We start from the raw sequence: 18,117 nt of genomic DNA, 5'->3' as shown, positions 1-18,117 counted from the left end.
ACTATGTTTGGGTCAGTGCTCAAAACAGCCCTTCTGTTAAAACACTTCTAAACCATACAATAACAAACACCCAATGATACAAGATTCCACACCGATGAGATTTATTAAGCGATTGTGAACAAACGTTGTTTTAGTTGACCTGATCCTTACCCCAAAATAGAATGATGATTTAATGTATAAAAGATTGATGCTGGTGCTGTGGAGGAGTTAAGTAATGTCGTAAATTTGCAATGTGGTACTGTAGTTCTTTGGCACATTGCACAATATGTTTGAACTGTACAGTATACAGCTATAGCACATCTTTAATATATGGGTGTGTATTTGTTTGTGTTCAGATTACATAGCTCATACCCTCATCATCCACTAAATCTGTGTAAATGTACTCATAAATGTTATTTTTGATTGAAAATAATCTCTCTTCTGATGTGTTTCTAACTGTAAAGTTCTAGAGTTTGTCTTGAAGGAGTCATTGCAGGTGTATCTGAGTATACCTGGGTAGACATGCATGTGTGTATCTGTAGGAAATTGCATAATGCTGTTGAAACCAGCATTTGATCCAAGACTACATTGGTATACATAATGTTTGGGACCTGTATTAAGTGTTTAGCTGCATTTAAATTGGAATTTACGTAAACCCCATCCTCAAGCATAAATAAACCAAGTGTTTGGACATTTAAGACCGAGCCTCCTTTGTTCTCTGAGTGCTCTCTGTGTATCTTCAATCCTTTTCCAGACACTTGTTCATCCACACACACAACTTCTCACTTAAACAAAGAATGAGAGATAGAAAGAGACAGGAATCTCAATGAGTTGAGCACAAGTGGAGACAGAATCAGAATTGGGAGTAATGAACTGAGAATTTAAATTTAGATGTTTTGAAAGTTGAGATGTTTCAAAATATTCCATAAATCTGTTGCATAGAATGATGGGGATTGGGGAATAACTGTAGATTCAACTACAGAGAATATCATGTAAAGAACACAGAAATCTCACTAGAGTATATTTAGTAAGTAAATTACTTTTTGCTTACATCCATATCAAGATCAAGTATTACACCAACTGAGATTTACTATGATGTGAATGAATGGTGGCGAGAACTTGAAGGCTCCGAAAATCACAAATACGGCATAAAAGTAATCCATACGACTCCAATGGTTTAATCCATGTCTTCAGAAGAGATATGATAGGTGTAAATTTGCTTCCTTCATGCACATCGCCACCTACTGGGCAGGGAGGAGATTTACATATAATACATGTAAAAAATACTATAATAAAAAGGACTTTTCTCACACACACCTATCATATCACTTCTGAAGACATGGGTTTAACCACTGGAGATTTATGGATTATTTATATGCTGCCTTTATGTGCTTTTAGGAGCCACTTTTTAAAGTTTTGATCACCATTCACTAGCATTGTATGGATTTACAGAGCTGAGATATTCTTCTAAATATCTTAGTTTGTGTTCTTTAGAAGAAAGAAAGCCATGAATATCTGGGTTGACATGAGAGTGATTTTACTCTTGTGTCTTAAAACCCAGTGAGCTGCCTATCTAGACAGAATTATAGGCATCATAACCCATATCAAAAAATCCTAAAAGAATACTTGTCTAATTTCCATAATTTGGAACAAATTCTAATGGGATTAAACAAGTGTCCCCTAAGAATCAATTACCGTGAGATCCTTTTCGATAACTACTCAATACAATTCCATTAGCAATCTATTCGTGTTATTATTAGGGAAATGCATGGTATTAAGCATTTTCGTGAATTTTACACAAAACGTTTGATGCCAAATAATTTAATGGCTGCTGTTTATCCAATTGGAATTTATTTGATGCTTTGGTGATTCTAAATCCCATAAGTATAGAAGTTCTGTTAGCATTCCTTTAGAACTTTGCGCGTGCATATGATGGCCAAGTATGTTGTCTAGGTAGGTGACTCAACAGGTTTTGAGACACAGCCTTACTGAGTTAGTTTACCTCTGGCCGCCGGGTCTGCAGATGAAAGCAGTCACTGAAGAAGAAGCCACACCATTGTTAGTGGGCTGAAACAAACTCCGCCCCTCAGATATCCGGTGTCGATCAGCCGGGATAGAATGCGCCGTATTTGAGAAAAGTCTTTCACTTCTAAACTTCCTGACCCACCGCGATTTCGGCATTTTACCCTCTTCATTGACTCGCCCACATGAAAGAGAAATCTTCACCGCTGACATGTAAGTGATCTTGTTGAATCTATCGCGGGAAATTTGTATTGATGAACTGTTTTGGTTTGAAAGATGGCGCACTAGAGGGGGTCTTCTTAACCGGGTGTGCTACTGATACATTGCCAACTCGTGCCAGGTGGAATGTGAGTGGGTAACAGTAGGGGACGTGACCAGGTTTTAACACTGCACTCATATCAATTCAGACTAATAGAACTTGGCTTTACCTTTGCCAAGCCTCACTTATTAATAAAGTCTCGCCAGGATTTACAGCATAGTGAGAACGACAGTGGAAATAAATTGTCACCAGAAAATTATGTTTTTGGGATGTTTCTACATTAGATGTTCCTCGTTTCTACTTTATTATTTGTGTTTATTAATGTCCCATTGTCATTGGTCTAGTAATAGACAACTTGCGTGAAAACAGCTGGTGTAAAACTTTAAAAGCAGTGTTGGGGTCAGTGCTGGGGTCAGTGCTGGGGTCAGTGCCATATGACTACTGAGTAAGTTCAGTTTTAGTTCAACAAAATTTTTTGCAAAATGAGCTATGATTACTAGAATTACAGCCTGTACTTTAAGTGCAAAATGGCTTTGACCCCAAGCCATTAACAAGTCTAAACCTTTCTCTATTTAACTTTTATTATAACCTAATGAGTTGTATGAATGACAAAGTTAATCAATAGTTGGCTGGGGCATTGCGTAACTGTGGCAAACTAGGGCATTGAATGATCTTATGTAAATTTCCTAACACAGGCATGGATCTTTTCCTCCAAACTTGAAAGAACAGTGAGAAAATTAATGCATAAGAATGCTTGAATTTTCTAAGAAGTGGCAATCATAGAGCTGAAAGTCACCGGGCCTGCTGCAGCTAGTACTTTTCCAGTGAAGGCTGAAATTTGGCCCGAGTCCCTTTGCTTTTGTCCCATTCATGCGTCACCTAGACCAACGGTTGAAGTGGGGTTTTAGGGACAAGAATAGAGAGAAAGGGATTGAAAGAGTGAACTGCAATAAGATCCAGCACAGAATCTATAAATGTTGTGCACTTGTGGATGGCAGAGGTTGTTTTTGGAGGCACTGATACACGGACACTTGCACAGGTAGCATATGATCAGGTATGGTCAAGTGGTTCTGTTTGAATTTAGCTATAGGCTACAGTTGTTATACCGAACAGTTCTGTGAAGTAACTTACTAAAAGTAGTGATGATATTAACTTTTAGTAGTGTGAAAGTAGCTAAGCTATTTTCACAATAGTGTAGTTTATCCACATTTACCAAATCACTGAAAATTCACATCACGTGAATTGGTTATTGTGGACAGTTAATGTAAATTAATTCATTATTCACTTATATTTACTTATATTCAGTTGCCAGCTCCAATTTATTTTAGTGAGTTGGTTCGTTCGGATGTTTCCTAATGAACTAGATCACATAAATGATTCTCTTGAGCGTCTGTGCAGCGTTAAAAGGGCTGCAAAATATTTAGTTAAAATAGAGCTGTTTAGGTTGTAGTCCAAAAACCTGGAAGGGAATTAAAATTTGTGAGCCATGGGTCCCCTCTGGATTTTCCTATGGGTTTTTATAATGGTAGTTTTGGATTTGTGAGTAAAATAATGTCTGTGGTAAACATTTCTTAAAGATACATGCATGTTTTGTTCTACAACATAAATTACACACAGTCATAACCCAAACATGAATTGTGAAGCTGTTGTGTGTTTAAAAAAAAACATTTTTATGTTGCTAACAAGTTGCTAAAAAAGAATTACTACCGTTTTCTTTTTCATCAAGCACGGTGATTCATATGCTTGTGGTATTTGTAGTCCTTAGTAATTGTTTTTTTTATTTAAAAACAACACAGCGCCATCCAAATTTACATTTGAGGTATGACTGTCTGTAGTTTATGTGCAAAACAAAGTATCTTCAAGTAAGGTTTACCACAGACCATATTTTACTCAAATTGAAAAACCCCATAGGAAATTTTGGAGGTGACCCATGGCGATTAGCCTTCTGGGTTCACCTACAAATTGTTGTCATGGCTGAACCACTCTATTGTTGCTGTTTATCACTATATATCGATTCTAATTAAATAATATAGTCAAAAAAATTTTTTTATACTACTTTAAATAGTTCAGTGTAGTTAGCAATAGCAATAAGTAATAAGTTTGGTAGTAAATCAGTGTAGTTGACTAAAAAGAATAGCTTGACTAGTTTAACTGCACTTGTGATGAATAGACTTGTGACGTTTTTATCAGAATGTGTGACAAGACTGGGACTGTTATGTTTTTGTATTGCTTTAATCCAAGTTTTAGGGTTGTTTTTGAAAGAAAAGTGTACTGACTCGTTCCCTTAATTGCATTGCTGCTGAACACTTTGACGTTCCTTACAACAGAGCATGTAGTTCTGGTCAGCTTGTTAGATCCGGGGCGATCTTGTTTTCAGCGGTATGTGTGACATCACAGAAGATTCGCTGGCCCCCCATAGACGTCACTGCTCAACTCGAATACACCCACTCGCTGCTGTACATGCGCAAAGCCACGCCTCCTCAAGCCAGAGACCTGCGTCAGTCCACGCCGCCTCAAGCGAGGAACATAGGTCAGGCCCCGCCTCTTAGCGGAACATGATCTCTTGCCTCCTCCCCGGACTTTTAAATAGTTGGAACTGTAGTATAGGAGTTCAGTAGCGCTTTGTGTCGTTTTGGTTACTGACCCTCAGTGGAAAAATAAAGTGATGACAATCCAAACGGTGACGAGTGTGGCAGCTCCGGAGTTGACGTACTCTAAAACAAGAGGACTTTTCGCTAATTTCAGTGGTAGGCTTTGTTTTTAAGTTGAATGGAGCCACTCGAGCCTCTGCTAGCAAAGAGAGGAAGGAATATTAAGTGATCTCACTTCTAAATAGGGGTTTTCTGTTGCTTTCTTTTGCATGTGCAGCGTTTATGAAACAGAGGAAGATGGGGCTGAATGACTTCATCCAGAAGCTTTCCACAAACAATTATGCATGCAAACAGTAAGTTTTTAAAAAATCATTATTATTTAAAGCTTTATTAAAATTTGTTTTAAATACTTTTTCCAATTTTGTTATTGCTAAAAACTTAAATATATATTAGCTCAGTAATATTTTTATATTTTTTTGTTTTGTTTAGTGTGCATATTCATACAATTTCTTGTTTGTTTGATTTTGATTTTTTCTTTGCTTTTAAACTGATCATCTATCTCTTTTTTTTTTCTTCTCTCTCTTGCTGTAGTCCTGAGGTTCAGTCCATCTTGAACTTGGCACCTCCACAAGATGCTGAGCTGATGAACAGCAACCCTTCCCCACCGGTAAATCTGTTTGTATTAATGTTGGTTGAGCACTGAAATCATGCCTGTATATGTTTGTACATAAATATGTCTACTGAATATTAGTCCATATTTGAACCATATTTGTCTGATTATCTTTCTTTTTCCTCTTCAGCCTAGCCCTTCTCAGCAGATCAACCTTGGTCCCTCTTCCAACCCCACTGCTAAACCCTCAGACTTCGACTTTCTCAAAGTCATTGGAAAAGGCAGCTTTGGCAAAGTTCTGCTGGCCCGACACCGTAATGATGAGCAGTCCTATGCAGTCAAGGTGCTGCAGAAGAAAGCCATCTTGAAGAAGAAAGAGGTATGGAATCGCACACAGCCTCTTGGTCCATTGCCGAACACTAAGAGCTTTGGAGAATACTTTCATGTAATAACTGTATCGTAATACTAGAAGGTTGCGTTCATACTTAGTGTGTTGTCATTTAGTTAGATCTCTGTGTTATCAAAAACCTTAACCTCTGACCTCTGCTTTTGTGATGTTCAGGAGAAACACATTATGTCAGAGCGAAACGTGTTACTGAAGAATGTCAAGCATCCATTCCTGGTGGGCCTGCATTATTCCTTTCAGACTGCTGATAAACTCTACTTTGTACTGGACTACATTAATGGAGGCGAGGTATGTATTTTAAATTGCTATGTTTGCAAATGTTACCTACCATGTTTTTAGTCATGTACCATGGTATTTCAATAGTTTTTCTTTTGGTCATGTACCATGTTTTTTTTCACATGGTACCATGGTAATATCATTTTTGCACATGGTACTGTAATATCGTGGTTTATGGGCATCTACCATGGTTATGCTATGTTTTTGGACACATACCATGGTAATATTATGGGTTTTGAACATATACCATGGTAATACCATATTTTTCTTTTGGTTAGGACAAATGCAAAGTTTTTGTTTGTATGCACCAAAGCAAAAAGGAATATAATCATCATGTTTCTACTCCAAAGCATTGCCAGTATATACATTTTAAAATGTTAGCTGATAATTTCCTTTTAACTTTAATGCATTAAACCCATAAAATGTGCTTTTGGAGTCAGGTGACTTGAGCAGGTCACAAATTTGCTTCTATGGGAGAATTACACTTTTCAAACATTCCAAAGAGAAACATGAGAATTTCAAATACATGCATCGGGGAAGAGAAAGAGATTTCAGGAAAGAGGAATAGACAAGAGGGTGATGAGAGTGAAAATAGAATAGTAAAAGATGTAGATGGAGACAGTGAGGTAGATCCAGACTGAAAAAGGATATCCTGTCATGAGAAGCAATGAGGAGAGGCTGATCTCTGAAAAGGAAACTCTCCTCAGGAAATGACTGGGAGGGGAGAGTGTGCGAGGGGGGAACCAGATTTAGCAGCTGTGGCGGTTTAGACTCAGTCTATCTATACAGACGTCTCAGAGGGGCTGTGGACAGGAGCTCTTTAAACAGAGTATATTCTCATTTCCTGCCATTGTTCAAGATTGAAGAATCTAGAAAGCCTTGATTAATTACACCAGGGATCTGGATTCACAATCTGAAATTCATGGCCTAATTTGTCTCCATTTATCTTTGTCGTTCTCTAGCTGTTCTATCACTTACAAAGGGAGCGATGTTTTCTGGAGCCACGTGCACGGTTTTATGCTGCTGAGATTGCAAGCGCCTTGGGGTACCTACACTCTTTGAACATTGTGTACAGAGATCTGAAGCCTGAGAACATTCTTCTGGACTCACAAGGACACATCATCCTGACCGACTTCGGCCTCTGCAAAGAGAACATAGAACCCAATGGAACGACATCTACATTCTGTGGGACGCCAGAGGTAAATTATATTCAATGGCAACATCTGACTATATCTACAGATTCGGAGATGGTGGTCTCTCTCAATACAGTTGTATTTACCAGAAGTAAGATAAATATTCTCGATTTTTCTCCTTCTGTCTTGCAGTATTTGGCACCAGAGGTCTTGCATAAACAGCCATATGACAGAACGGTAGACTGGTGGTGTTTGGGTGCAGTGCTGTATGAAATGTTATATGGCCTGGTGAGTTATTTCAGAATTCTTTGCAGAAATAAATCGATTTTGCCACTTTAATTGAATGTGTTTACTTAATTAGCTATATTGAATTGGAATTGACTACTGTGCTGCACTTTATGACTCTTCACATAGAGTTTTCTTTGTGTTACTGAATGGTTACATGAGCTTGATGGAGAACTGTTTTTTTATGGTTGCTTCACAGCCTCCATTCTACAGTCGTAACACAGCAGAAATGTACGATAACATCCTGAACAAGCCACTGCAACTCAAACCCAACATCTCCAATGCTGCCAGACACCTGCTGGAGGGTCTGCTGCAAAAGGACCGCACTAAGAGACTGGGCTTCTCTGATGACTTTGTAAGTTTGTATGAGTGCGTTTAAATTTTAGTGATATTACTTTGCCTAATATATATATAAATATATTTTGCTCCTATATCTAATATATAATCTGTTTCACTTTTTCTCTAGAATGAGATCAAAAACCACATGTTCTTCTCTCCCATAAACTGGGATGATCTGAATGCCAAGAAGTTAACTCCCCCCTTCAACCCTAATGTGGTACGTTCCATTGCTCTTTTGTTGATCTTAGGTTATTACCACATTATTCTGGATGTTAGAGATAAAAAAGAACTTAGTCATGCTTGCACAATATCTGACAAGAACATGCTTTTTTGAACCTAAGGACAGCAATCCAAATGAATTTTATATTATATACACATCCCAGCCAATTTTTTTACTATTGACAAAAAAACTAAATATAAATATGTATTATATTTTATATATATATATATGACACACACACACACACGTACAATGACGTCATTTTGACAAAAATGCATTTTTTGTTTCAGACGGGACCTAATGACTTACAGCACTTTGACCCAGAGTTCACCGATGAGCCAGTGCCAAGTTCAATTGGCTGTTCCCCAGACAGTGCTCTTGTCACAGCCAGCATTACTGACGCAGCCGAGGCTTTCCTAGGCTTCTCTTACGCCCCTGCCATGGATTCCTATCTGTAGCCCATCGACTAAGAATCGGCATTTCATAGACTCTTACCTGTAGTAGCTCATTACCATGGAAACACTGTTCCATGGAATCACACCTGTAGTGCATCACTATGAGAAAGATAACCCAGTCTCATTTTCCTGCCTCCAGATGGGGGTATTTGCACATAGCGTAACGGCAGCTTAGAAGGCCTTTGTTACAAGAGGCTGAAGTTTTACACATAACACCAGACTTCTCATCTTCAACGTCCACATCCAGCTGCACGGATTCTCCTTCACTTTCACCCCAGGTTGTGTCCGATCGATAGATGGTGAAACAGAGAGTGAGAAGATTAATGCTGATGGATGTTTATTATTATATATTTTCCTTTTAGTTTTTTTCCCCACCCAAGTTTATTTACTTTTATTGGATTGTTGATGCTAGATTGAGACATTGTTCTGGATGGTGTGTATGTGGGAATGGGAGTGTGTATGTGCCTACATCTTAACACCCCCTTACCTTTTTACATATGTTTGTTTAAACTAAATGATGTGATCTGGCATGTCTGTCAGTGTCAGATATAAATATAGTCATCATGACGTTAAAACCACGGAAATAGATCAGCATCTGATGTTTTGTGATTAGTTACGCTTCTGGGATCAAGTTGCACATTTAATTTGTTATCATCTTCCTAATTTAAAGAGCACTTCCCCTTTTTGTTCTTTTGACTTGAATGGGAGATGCTAGAGGGATCTGCTGCTACTATGTGTAGATAGGCACCTGGACCAACGAGTCAGAAGCCTCTATCTCACCATAGTCTTCCAGCCTCCTAGGATGTAATCGTACTGCTCAGACATGGACCGTTTTGTCTGAACATCACATTCCACTAAATAGAATATTTAAGTTTGTTTGTATATATTAAATTTATGTATTAGTTTTAATGTATATGGAACAAAAACTTAAATGGATGCTTGTATGTAACTATAAATGTACTGTAAAATTGTAAAATGTTTGAACTATGTGACCTTATTTGGTTCACAATAAAACATTGTTATTTTTCCCCAAACAACATTTGCATCTTTGTGATTTCTTTTGGAAGAGTTTCTTAAGTTCAACTGGTAATTCCTAGGGAACACACAAACTGAATAGATGTACAGCTTTAATGCACTGATAAATTGTTTTGAATAACAGTGTCTGCCAAATGGATTAATGACCAAGTGTAAGAAAATTAGCAGAAGAATGAAGTCTTTAGATGGTGTAATTTAACTGGTGTGTTGAGGGGGTATGTTGCCATGACAATGACATTGGTTACCTCAGCTGGTCAAAAGGTCAGACTATGAGCTGTTTGCCCTCATATTGTGCGTCAGTTGTTTTGCACAACTTGTTGCTCGCACCACCCCTTCACATTAACCCAATCCTTTACCATACATAATTGTAACTGCTAAGGCAACCATCAATGGTTGCAAATATTAACTCTGGTTCAACCACCTCCTAGAAGTAGCCTACTTTTCTGAGAGCAGACATAATGGTGTATGGTTGTTCACCAGAAACACTGTACCCGAGGCCTTAAACTAGATCACACATCAGCAGAATTACTGGTAAAATGTTAAAGGTTAAACCTGAGCATTCAAACTAGACTGACTGAAACTCAAAGGTTACTAAACAACACGAAAAGGCTGCTAAAATGTGGTGTGGTATCATAAAATATCCAAATATAAATATAAAGATCCCCAAGGATTGAAAACAATATCTGCTAAAAACACGATTATTGTAAAAACGCTGTATGACCTGTCATTTCTGCTGTCTGCTGTTCTTCTCTCCAAGGACTTAATGCAACGAAGCATATCTAAAACAATGAGAAAAAGAAGCAAAAGGTCCTGGATGTCTTATGTGGGACAATATTAATGTAAATTGCAATAAAATGTGCGTAAACCAGAAAGATAGCTAGATAGATAGATAGATAGCAAGCAGTGTTGGGCAAACTACTCAAAAAATTGAGCAAGTTAAGTTAAACATTTCTCAATGGAAAAATTAGTTAAGCTAAGCTAAAAGCTACACTTCAGAGAAAATAGCAAGTTACACTATAAGCTACACGCCAAAAGTACCTTGCTACATTTCAGCTACTTGCACGCATTTGCACGGCGCATACTGTCCTAGGCAAAGCATCTAAAAGACTCACATGATGTCTTGGTACAGTATATATTACAGTTTAGTGCAATACAGTGTACAAGTATACAGTAGGTGCAATATGTATGTGCACGTAAAAAACAACAACATATAAATTCATTTTTAAAAATGCTACTTATCCAAACCCATGTATTCAACATTTAAAGTCACTATTTTTACATTTAATTTTTCATATTTACACTACTACTTCTACAAACATGTGTTCAATATGAAAAATCAAAATTTTTACATTAGATTTTTCAGATTTAGACTACTACCTCTACAATTCCATACCCATTTAAAGATCATTTAATTTGCACATTCCTGTATAAAATCTCTGTGTACATACAATATGCTATTAATCTATATATTAATCTATACAATACAGAAATACAGGATATAATTCAGAAGCCAAATTTCTTGTGTGTGTGTGTGTGTGTGTGTGTGTGTGTGTGTGTGTGTGTGAGAGAGAGAGAGAGAGAGAGAGAGAGAGAGAGCACATCTGGGCAATAACAATGTGATATCTGATGATATCAGTTGGTAATCCCATGGTAATTTGATAAACATTAACATATTTATGTACATTCTGTATTTGCATGGTGCTTCAAAGTAGCCTACTTCAAAGAATACCGTGTTACTACCATGGTAAACTGATATACGATTACCATATTCATATAGCCTGCCATTGTATTAACATAGTGCGTCCAGGTAATGGTACATGTCCACAAAAAAAAACATGGTAATGCCATGGTACTTTTTATGTGTTTTCGTGTAGGCTAAAACATGTTCTGATAGCTACACTTTTGGAATGGAAATGTATTCACCTGCAGAAGTCGTTTACAGGCTGCAAACGTGTTGAACGTTATTAATTAATACCTTCTTCGTCACTTGCAAACTATAGGACACATTAGCAGGTTTGGTTTCCATTGATTGTAGATCCACTGCAACCAGCATTATCTTTATTTTCCATGTTATAAAATACGCCGTGAGCTTATTGGCAAGTGAGATTTTCTGAATAGGCTATTATTATTATTTTATGTATTTTATGTCTTTTTTAGAGATTCCAGTCCAGGCACTTTCTCGCCAAGTTACTCTCCCACGTTCATACATTGCTTTGGCCAGTAGATGGTACTATATAATCAAAAGAAACGTGAAACTCCCAGACTGTTTTTAACAATCAATATGCTAAAGAAAAGAAAAGTAAAGTAAAGAAAATGAAAAAATCCAGAAACAGTCTTCATAAGTTTCTTTTTACAAATGAGAAAAAAAATGCCTGGGTGCTACTATTATTCAGAAAAACATGGTATGTAAATTAATTTGCAGAGCAACACAGTTATCATCTATAAATGTAATTCCTCTGAGAAAAGGCCACAGCTGCCACTCAAGTGTTACACATCACAGCAGTTTATCAAGTGTGTGATAATGCAGTTTATCAAGTGTGTGATAATGACTTAAATTACATTGTGACACTGTAGATCACCACATTACATGTTAACTACATTATCACAACCATAATTTACATTTAAATAAAAATTCACATTACATATAGGCCTACTAATATATACTTAATTTAAAATCAATAAATGAAAGACATAAAATACATTGCGCGAGTACAATAACGTAATTTTTTTTACTATTGACAAAAAAAAAAAAAAAATATATATATATATATATATACACACACACACACACACATATGTACAATGACGTCATTTGGACAAGAATGCATTTTTTGTTTCAGACGGGACCTAATGGCTTGCGGCTTTTTGACCCGGAGTTCACCGACGAGCCAGTGCAAATTTAAATTGGCTGTTCCCCAGACAGTGCTCTTGTGCTCAGAATTACTGACGCAGCCGAGGCTTTCCTAGGCTTCTCTTACGCCCCTGCCATGGATTCCTATCTGTAGCCCATCGACTAAGTATCGGCATTTCATAGACTCTTACCTGTAGTAGCTCATTACCATGGAAACACTGTTCCATGGAATCACACCTGTAGTGCATCACTATGAGAAAGATAACCCAGTCTCATTTTCCTGCCTCCAGATGGGGGTATTTGCACATAGCGTAACGGCAGCTTAGAAGGCCTTTGTTACAAGAGGCTGAAGTTTTACACATAACACCAGACTTCTCATCTTCAACGTCCACATCCAGCTGCACGGATTCTCCTTCACTTTCACCCCAGGTTGTGTCCGATCGATAGATGGTGAAACAGAGAGTGAGAAGATTAATGCTGATGGATGTTTATTATTATATATTTTCCTTTTAGTTTTTTTCCCCACCCAAGTTTATTTACTTTTATTGGATTGTTGATGCTAGAATGAGACATTGTTCTGGATGGTGTGTATGTGGGAATGGGAGTGTGTATGTGCCTTCATCTTTACACCCCTTACCCTTTTACATATGTTTGTTTAAACTAAATGATGTGATCTGGCATGTCAGTCAGTGTCAGATATAAATACAGTCATCATGACGTTAAAACCACGGAAATATATCAGCATCTGATGTTTTGTGATCAGTTACGCTTATATATATATATATATATATATATATATATATATATATATATATATATATATATATATATATATATATATATATAGCCTATTGTAATGGGATTATAGAGTTTTATCTCATGGTTGAGTTCTATACTAATCTATATTGCTATAATGCATGGACATGCATTTTAGAGTAAAATAAATGATCATGCAGACAACACTGCTATCAAAATTGTTATAGTTATTTCTTTGATGCATGGTATAATGCATTGGCTACAGAAAGAAAATACAATATCTCCAAGAGCTACAGTGCAGCACATATAAAACAGGCCTTCACATGAGAACCAATTTAAATTTGAACAAAAAACACTGCCAGACATGCATATACAAAATGGCTAATAATAACATGCAAAAAACAGTAGAAAATAATTAGAAGCATAAAAATTACGTTACTTAAGATAATAATAATAGAAATAGTAGTAATATTAATAGTGATGATAATATTATTATTATTATTTGTAGTAGTAGCAATAATAATAATAGTAGTAGTAGTAGTAGTAGTAGTAGTAGTAGTAGTAGTAATGTTAATAATAATAGTAGTAGTAGTAGTAGAAGTAGTAGTAATGTTAATAATAATAATTGCACCAGCCCTTACTTACAAATGAGAACACTTAGTGTTTTCTTAACAAATTAAGCTGCAGTCTGCTATCCTACTCAAATAAAAATTTTTTTTTGCATTTTAACAAGAACAAAAAATTATTTACATACAAGAGTACATATAACCATACATGTCAAGGGTAAAAAATAAATGAAATATATATATATATATATATATATATATATATATATATATATATATATATATATATATATATATATATATATATATATATTAGAACCAAAATACCTCATTAAAGACAGGATGCATTTCAAAATTAAACAATGCAATAGTCTGTGCTCATTTAAGTTTTAATCAAACTTGTTTCAAAGTTCTTCAACTCCCCACAACTGACTTTCCGTCTCGCTGTTTGCGCGTTGGTGAACATAGGCGGAGTTTGAAGTCCCTGTGCTTTCCAAAACAAGAAACGTGTGTTCGACACAAGGTTGGGATCAGTTATATATATATATATATATATATATATATATATATATATAAAATAACCAAAAAATAAATAAAAAAAGAAAGGCATTTTACAGAAGAAAAAAAAAACCCCTAATAAATAGCTGTAAAGGTTTCCTTGCTTTTAAGTTTTTACTTTTGGATATTGTTTCTAAATATATTTTAACATAGATTTGAAATTGTTCAAAATTTGGCATTTTTCCATTCCATTTGACTTTATGAATATAATAACGGGCAATTATAATAATTAAATAAAATATAAACAGAATATTTTTATCACCACCAAATGAAAAACATTTTAGCATAACATCAGCTTCTTCAGAGTTAACAAGAATCATAGCTTTTCTTTGTAAATAATGATTGAGTTCTTTCCAAAATATTTGGATCTTGGAACACTCCCAAAATAAATGAATAATAGTCTCAGGGGAAATTTTACAAAAAACACAAATATCTTCCATGTTCACTCCTACTCAAATACATACATGCATCGTCCTTTTCTTTACAGCGTGACGTTTTCTGCAGGCAGGAAATCAGCTGACAACTAGCTGATAACTCACTTGTGCAGTCTGCATTAAAAACAAGAAGACCCCGTTCAATCTAGTTCAGTCCAAAATACCTCATTAAAGACAGGATGCATTTCAAAATTAAACAATGCAATAGTCTGTGTTCATTTAAGTTTTAATCAAACTTGTTTCAAAGTTCTTCAACTCCCCACAACTGACTTTCCGTCTCGCTGTTTGCGCGTTGGTGAACATAGGCGGAGTTTGAAGTCCCTGTGCTTTCCAAAACAAGAAACGTGTGTTCGACACAAGGTCGGGATCAGTTACTGCCACCCGGGAGTAGCGACACCAGCTGTGATGATATCATAGACAGCATTCCGATAAAACAGGTAATAACGGGTGCATTGTGTCTTGAATTCAGCAGACTGTTAGAATGATCATGAATGTTAAACGCGTTAACTTCTGGGTCAGCGCTGAGAGCATGGCACTGAGAAATCCTAAATTGTCAATGGCTGTGCAATCCTGATTGGAACATAATGTTACACTTTTGAATGTGTTGACAGCAGATGAAGTGCTTGGTGAATGTTCTACCACTATTAATGTTAGGTTTGTTAGTTGTATAGTATCAACAATCTTGTTTATTCACGTTATTTAAGCCATCTTTATACTGCAAAGGTGGCACAGGAGCTGCAGCTGAAGTGGCATTAATGTGTATTTACACAGACTATTTAATGCTGCTCAGAGCAGGCATAAATGCATTTACACAGCAATTACAATTGTATAAACAATGCTATTAGATTAATGTTTTAAAACTAAAATTATGAATGTAGAAATATGACATAGTTTAAATGTTAAACTAATACTATTATGATATTCAGGATACCTAATGCAAAAATTAATGATAACAAATTGAACCTTATGGCAAAATGTTACCCAATCAAGCGATGATGTCCACAAACAGGTTATAAGTGTACAGAACGTTCTGTGTGATTTCTTCTAATGGTTTACTCTTCACCTGCTGTAGTTCAACCTCAACGCTGGAAGAACATGTACACTTCCGAAGAGTCCATACGAATGACTTCAGACCCCCAGAGCAAACCAGCTCTGCTGAGTCAGGGCACACACACACCCCTAGAGAAAAGCTCATCTGCTCAATCAGGTAAGTACACTGATTAATACACAGGTAACTGACATTAACACACATTGGTAAGTGAGCACATTCTAAAATAGGGTAATGCATGCGGATGTAATCAGCAGTTATCTGTAATTTGTGTTCTTTAGATAATTCTAAATCCTATGGATTCTATAGGTCAGGTTTAAATACATTTTGATATTTTAAATACATTTTAAGATGAAAATTCATACTTTGCTGTTCACGACTAACAAGTTGGTATTGAGTAATAGTAACTAGTAATGGAGTAACTGCTAGTAATGATTAAGTACCATACAGAAAGTCACACACAAAGTTGTTGATCAATTTAACTCTAAAATGTAACTTGCTTTGGGGGCCTGCTTTAAACGAATAAATGCAAGTGTAAACATTTTGTAGTTCTACTTGAATTACTCTGTCAGTATATTCTCAAAGTGAAGTTTATCAAATACACTACATTACAATAAAAATGTTTTTGTTAAACACTAAATATAATATGCACGTGGTAATGTACAATCAGCTGGTAATTATTGCTTTGGCATCACGAGGCAAACTAGCGACTGACACTAAAGGCTGTAGCCTTTAGCCTCCTCGTTAGCATGGCTACCTCCCATGCCGGCTACCGCCGGTTCAAATCCCGCTCATAGCGGGTCAAGCAGGACTAGCTACATGTGCATGATGTATGATTTGAGTTAAAATAATTGTATGATGTCAAAAGAAAGAGACTGTGAGTGTTACAAGGGACATAAATCTAGCAAAGCAGTGCAGGAAATCTGTTGCCTGGGACAACAGTTCATTTTGTATTTTAATTATATGTCGTAATTATAATAATTGATGTAATGTATTTATATTATTATGTAATTATAATATAGATACAGAAAAGTATTTGACTGCAGATGCCTCATTTGACCAGTCAAAATGGAGTGTTCTAAAGAGCTTTGTAAGATAGTGTTAAAGGAATATTCCAGGTTCAATACAAGTTAAGCTCAATCAACAGCATTTGTGGCATAACATTCATAATTCACTTCCACTGTAAGTGCCTCACATGAACCCCCGATTTTAGCTTTTTCTAAAGAAAAGGAGGGATGAGTCGAAATACACTTTTATGCTAATCAATATGTTGCCAAAAATGTTGCTGATTAAGCTTAGCTTGTATTGAACCCGGAATATTCCTTTAACTGTTTATCTTCCCCCTCTCTCTGTCTTTCTCTCTCTCTAGGCAGTGGTGCAATGCTTTTGTTGTGTTCTGTGTCAGTGGCCTGCCTGAGTGGGTTGATGATGGGCTATGAGATGAGTCTGATATCTGGAGCTTTGCTTCAGCTCAGAGAAGTTTTGACTCTCTCATGTCCCCAGCAAGAGAAAGTCGTCGGGTCTCTTCTGCTTGGAGCCTTCTTTCTCTCCCTGGGTGGTGGCACCATCCTGGACCGTTACGGACGCCGCTTCTCCATCATCCTCACGGCCCTGCTGTGTGTTTTAGGAACACTTCTGAGTGTGTGTGTGGTATCGTTCTGGGCACTCGTGGCCGGGCGGATGTTGGTTGGAATGGCAGTTGCACTTTCTGGCACCGCATCATGCCTGTATGCGGCGGAAGTGGCACCAGCCGCCTGGCGTGGGAGGTGCGTGTGCGTGTACGAGCTGATGGTAGTATTAGGGATGCTGCTTGGATTCGGGTTAAGCTGGGCATTTGCAGGTATTCCAAATGGATGGAGGTTTATGTTCAGTGGTGTGCTGCTACCTGCGCTGCTGCAAGCCGGTATTATGCCGCTGTTGCCACAGAGTCCACGTTTCTTGCTCGCGCAACACAGAGAGAAAGAGGCTCGCGCCACTCTCCTCCGTCTTCGTGCAGGAATCAAAGGGAAGGACACCGTGGAGGAGGAACTTCAGGCAGTTCGCCTGGCCCTGGGGGCGGAACGCCTGCATGACTACCTGGACCTCTTCCGTTCCCGCAACAACATGCTTCACAGACTGCTTATTGGTGCTGCGCTGGTTTTCTTGCAGCAGGCAACAGGACAGCCCAATATTCTGGCATATGCATCGACTGTTCTCAGCAGTGTGGGCTTCCATGGGAATGAGGCAGCGACTCTTGCCTCTACAGGGTTTGGGGTGGCTAAAGTAGGAGGGACCATTCCTGCCGTGTTTCTGGT

The 18,117-nt window shown here is 37.2% G+C and overlaps 2 protein-coding genes and 1 long non-coding RNA gene across 6 annotated transcripts in view; 2 read left to right on the top strand and 1 right to left on the bottom strand.

Annotated features, from left to right (window-relative positions):
* Positions 1 to 8,771, top strand: part of LOC127628413 (serine/threonine-protein kinase Sgk1-like) — a 35,148-nt gene extending 26,377 nt beyond the window's left edge. Inside the window, exons 1-10 of one of the 4 annotated variants that reach the window (XM_052105141.1) lie at positions 2,050 to 2,214; positions 5,129 to 5,204; positions 5,443 to 5,518; positions 5,652 to 5,840; positions 6,024 to 6,155; positions 7,106 to 7,342; positions 7,469 to 7,564; positions 7,761 to 7,916; positions 8,028 to 8,117; positions 8,411 to 8,771. In XM_052105141.1, the coding sequence (XP_051961101.1) occupies positions 2,187 to 2,214; positions 5,129 to 5,204; positions 5,443 to 5,518; positions 5,652 to 5,840; positions 6,024 to 6,155; positions 7,106 to 7,342; positions 7,469 to 7,564; positions 7,761 to 7,916; positions 8,028 to 8,117; positions 8,411 to 8,578 (1,248 nt within the window). In that variant the 5' untranslated portion in view covers positions 2,050 to 2,186 and the 3' untranslated portion in view covers positions 8,579 to 8,771. Of the gene's footprint in view, positions 1 to 2,049; positions 2,215 to 3,080; positions 3,315 to 4,316; positions 5,008 to 5,128; positions 5,205 to 5,442; positions 5,519 to 5,651; positions 5,841 to 6,023; positions 6,156 to 7,105; positions 7,343 to 7,468; positions 7,565 to 7,760; positions 7,917 to 8,027; positions 8,118 to 8,410 lie in introns of those variants that run through there. The other 3 variants (XM_052105142.1, XM_052105140.1, XM_052105139.1) reach the window with 3 other exon arrangements.
* A 152-nt stretch (positions 8,772 to 8,923) lies between these two features.
* Positions 8,924 to 13,226, bottom strand: LOC127628416 (uncharacterized). The gene is made up of 2 exons (XR_007968661.1): positions 13,002 to 13,226; positions 8,924 to 8,963 (listed from the first exon to the last, which is right to left on the bottom strand). It is a non-coding gene; the product is annotated as an uncharacterized LOC127628416 (long non-coding RNA).
* A 1,618-nt stretch (positions 13,227 to 14,844) lies between these two features.
* LOC127628412 (solute carrier family 2, facilitated glucose transporter member 12-like) overlaps positions 14,845 to 18,117 on the top strand; it is a 14,948-nt gene continuing 11,675 nt past the window's right edge. The window contains exons 1-3 of the mRNA XM_052105138.1: positions 14,845 to 15,212; positions 15,848 to 15,982; positions 17,193 to 18,117. The exon at positions 17,193 to 18,117 is cut by the window's right edge and continues 425 nt beyond it. Coding sequence (XP_051961098.1) covers positions 15,871 to 15,982; positions 17,193 to 18,117 — 1,037 coding nt within the window. The 5' untranslated portion in view covers positions 14,845 to 15,212; positions 15,848 to 15,870. The remainder of the gene's footprint in view (positions 15,213 to 15,847; positions 15,983 to 17,192) is intronic.

This window comes from Xyrauchen texanus, chromosome 35 (genome assembly GCF_025860055.1).
Source record: "Xyrauchen texanus isolate HMW12.3.18 chromosome 35, RBS_HiC_50CHRs, whole genome shotgun sequence".
NCBI classification, from domain to species: domain Eukaryota; kingdom Metazoa; phylum Chordata; class Actinopteri; order Cypriniformes; family Catostomidae; genus Xyrauchen; species Xyrauchen texanus.
Note: the sequence above shows the minus strand (reverse complement) of the source record. Positions and strands in the feature narration are given on the sequence as shown.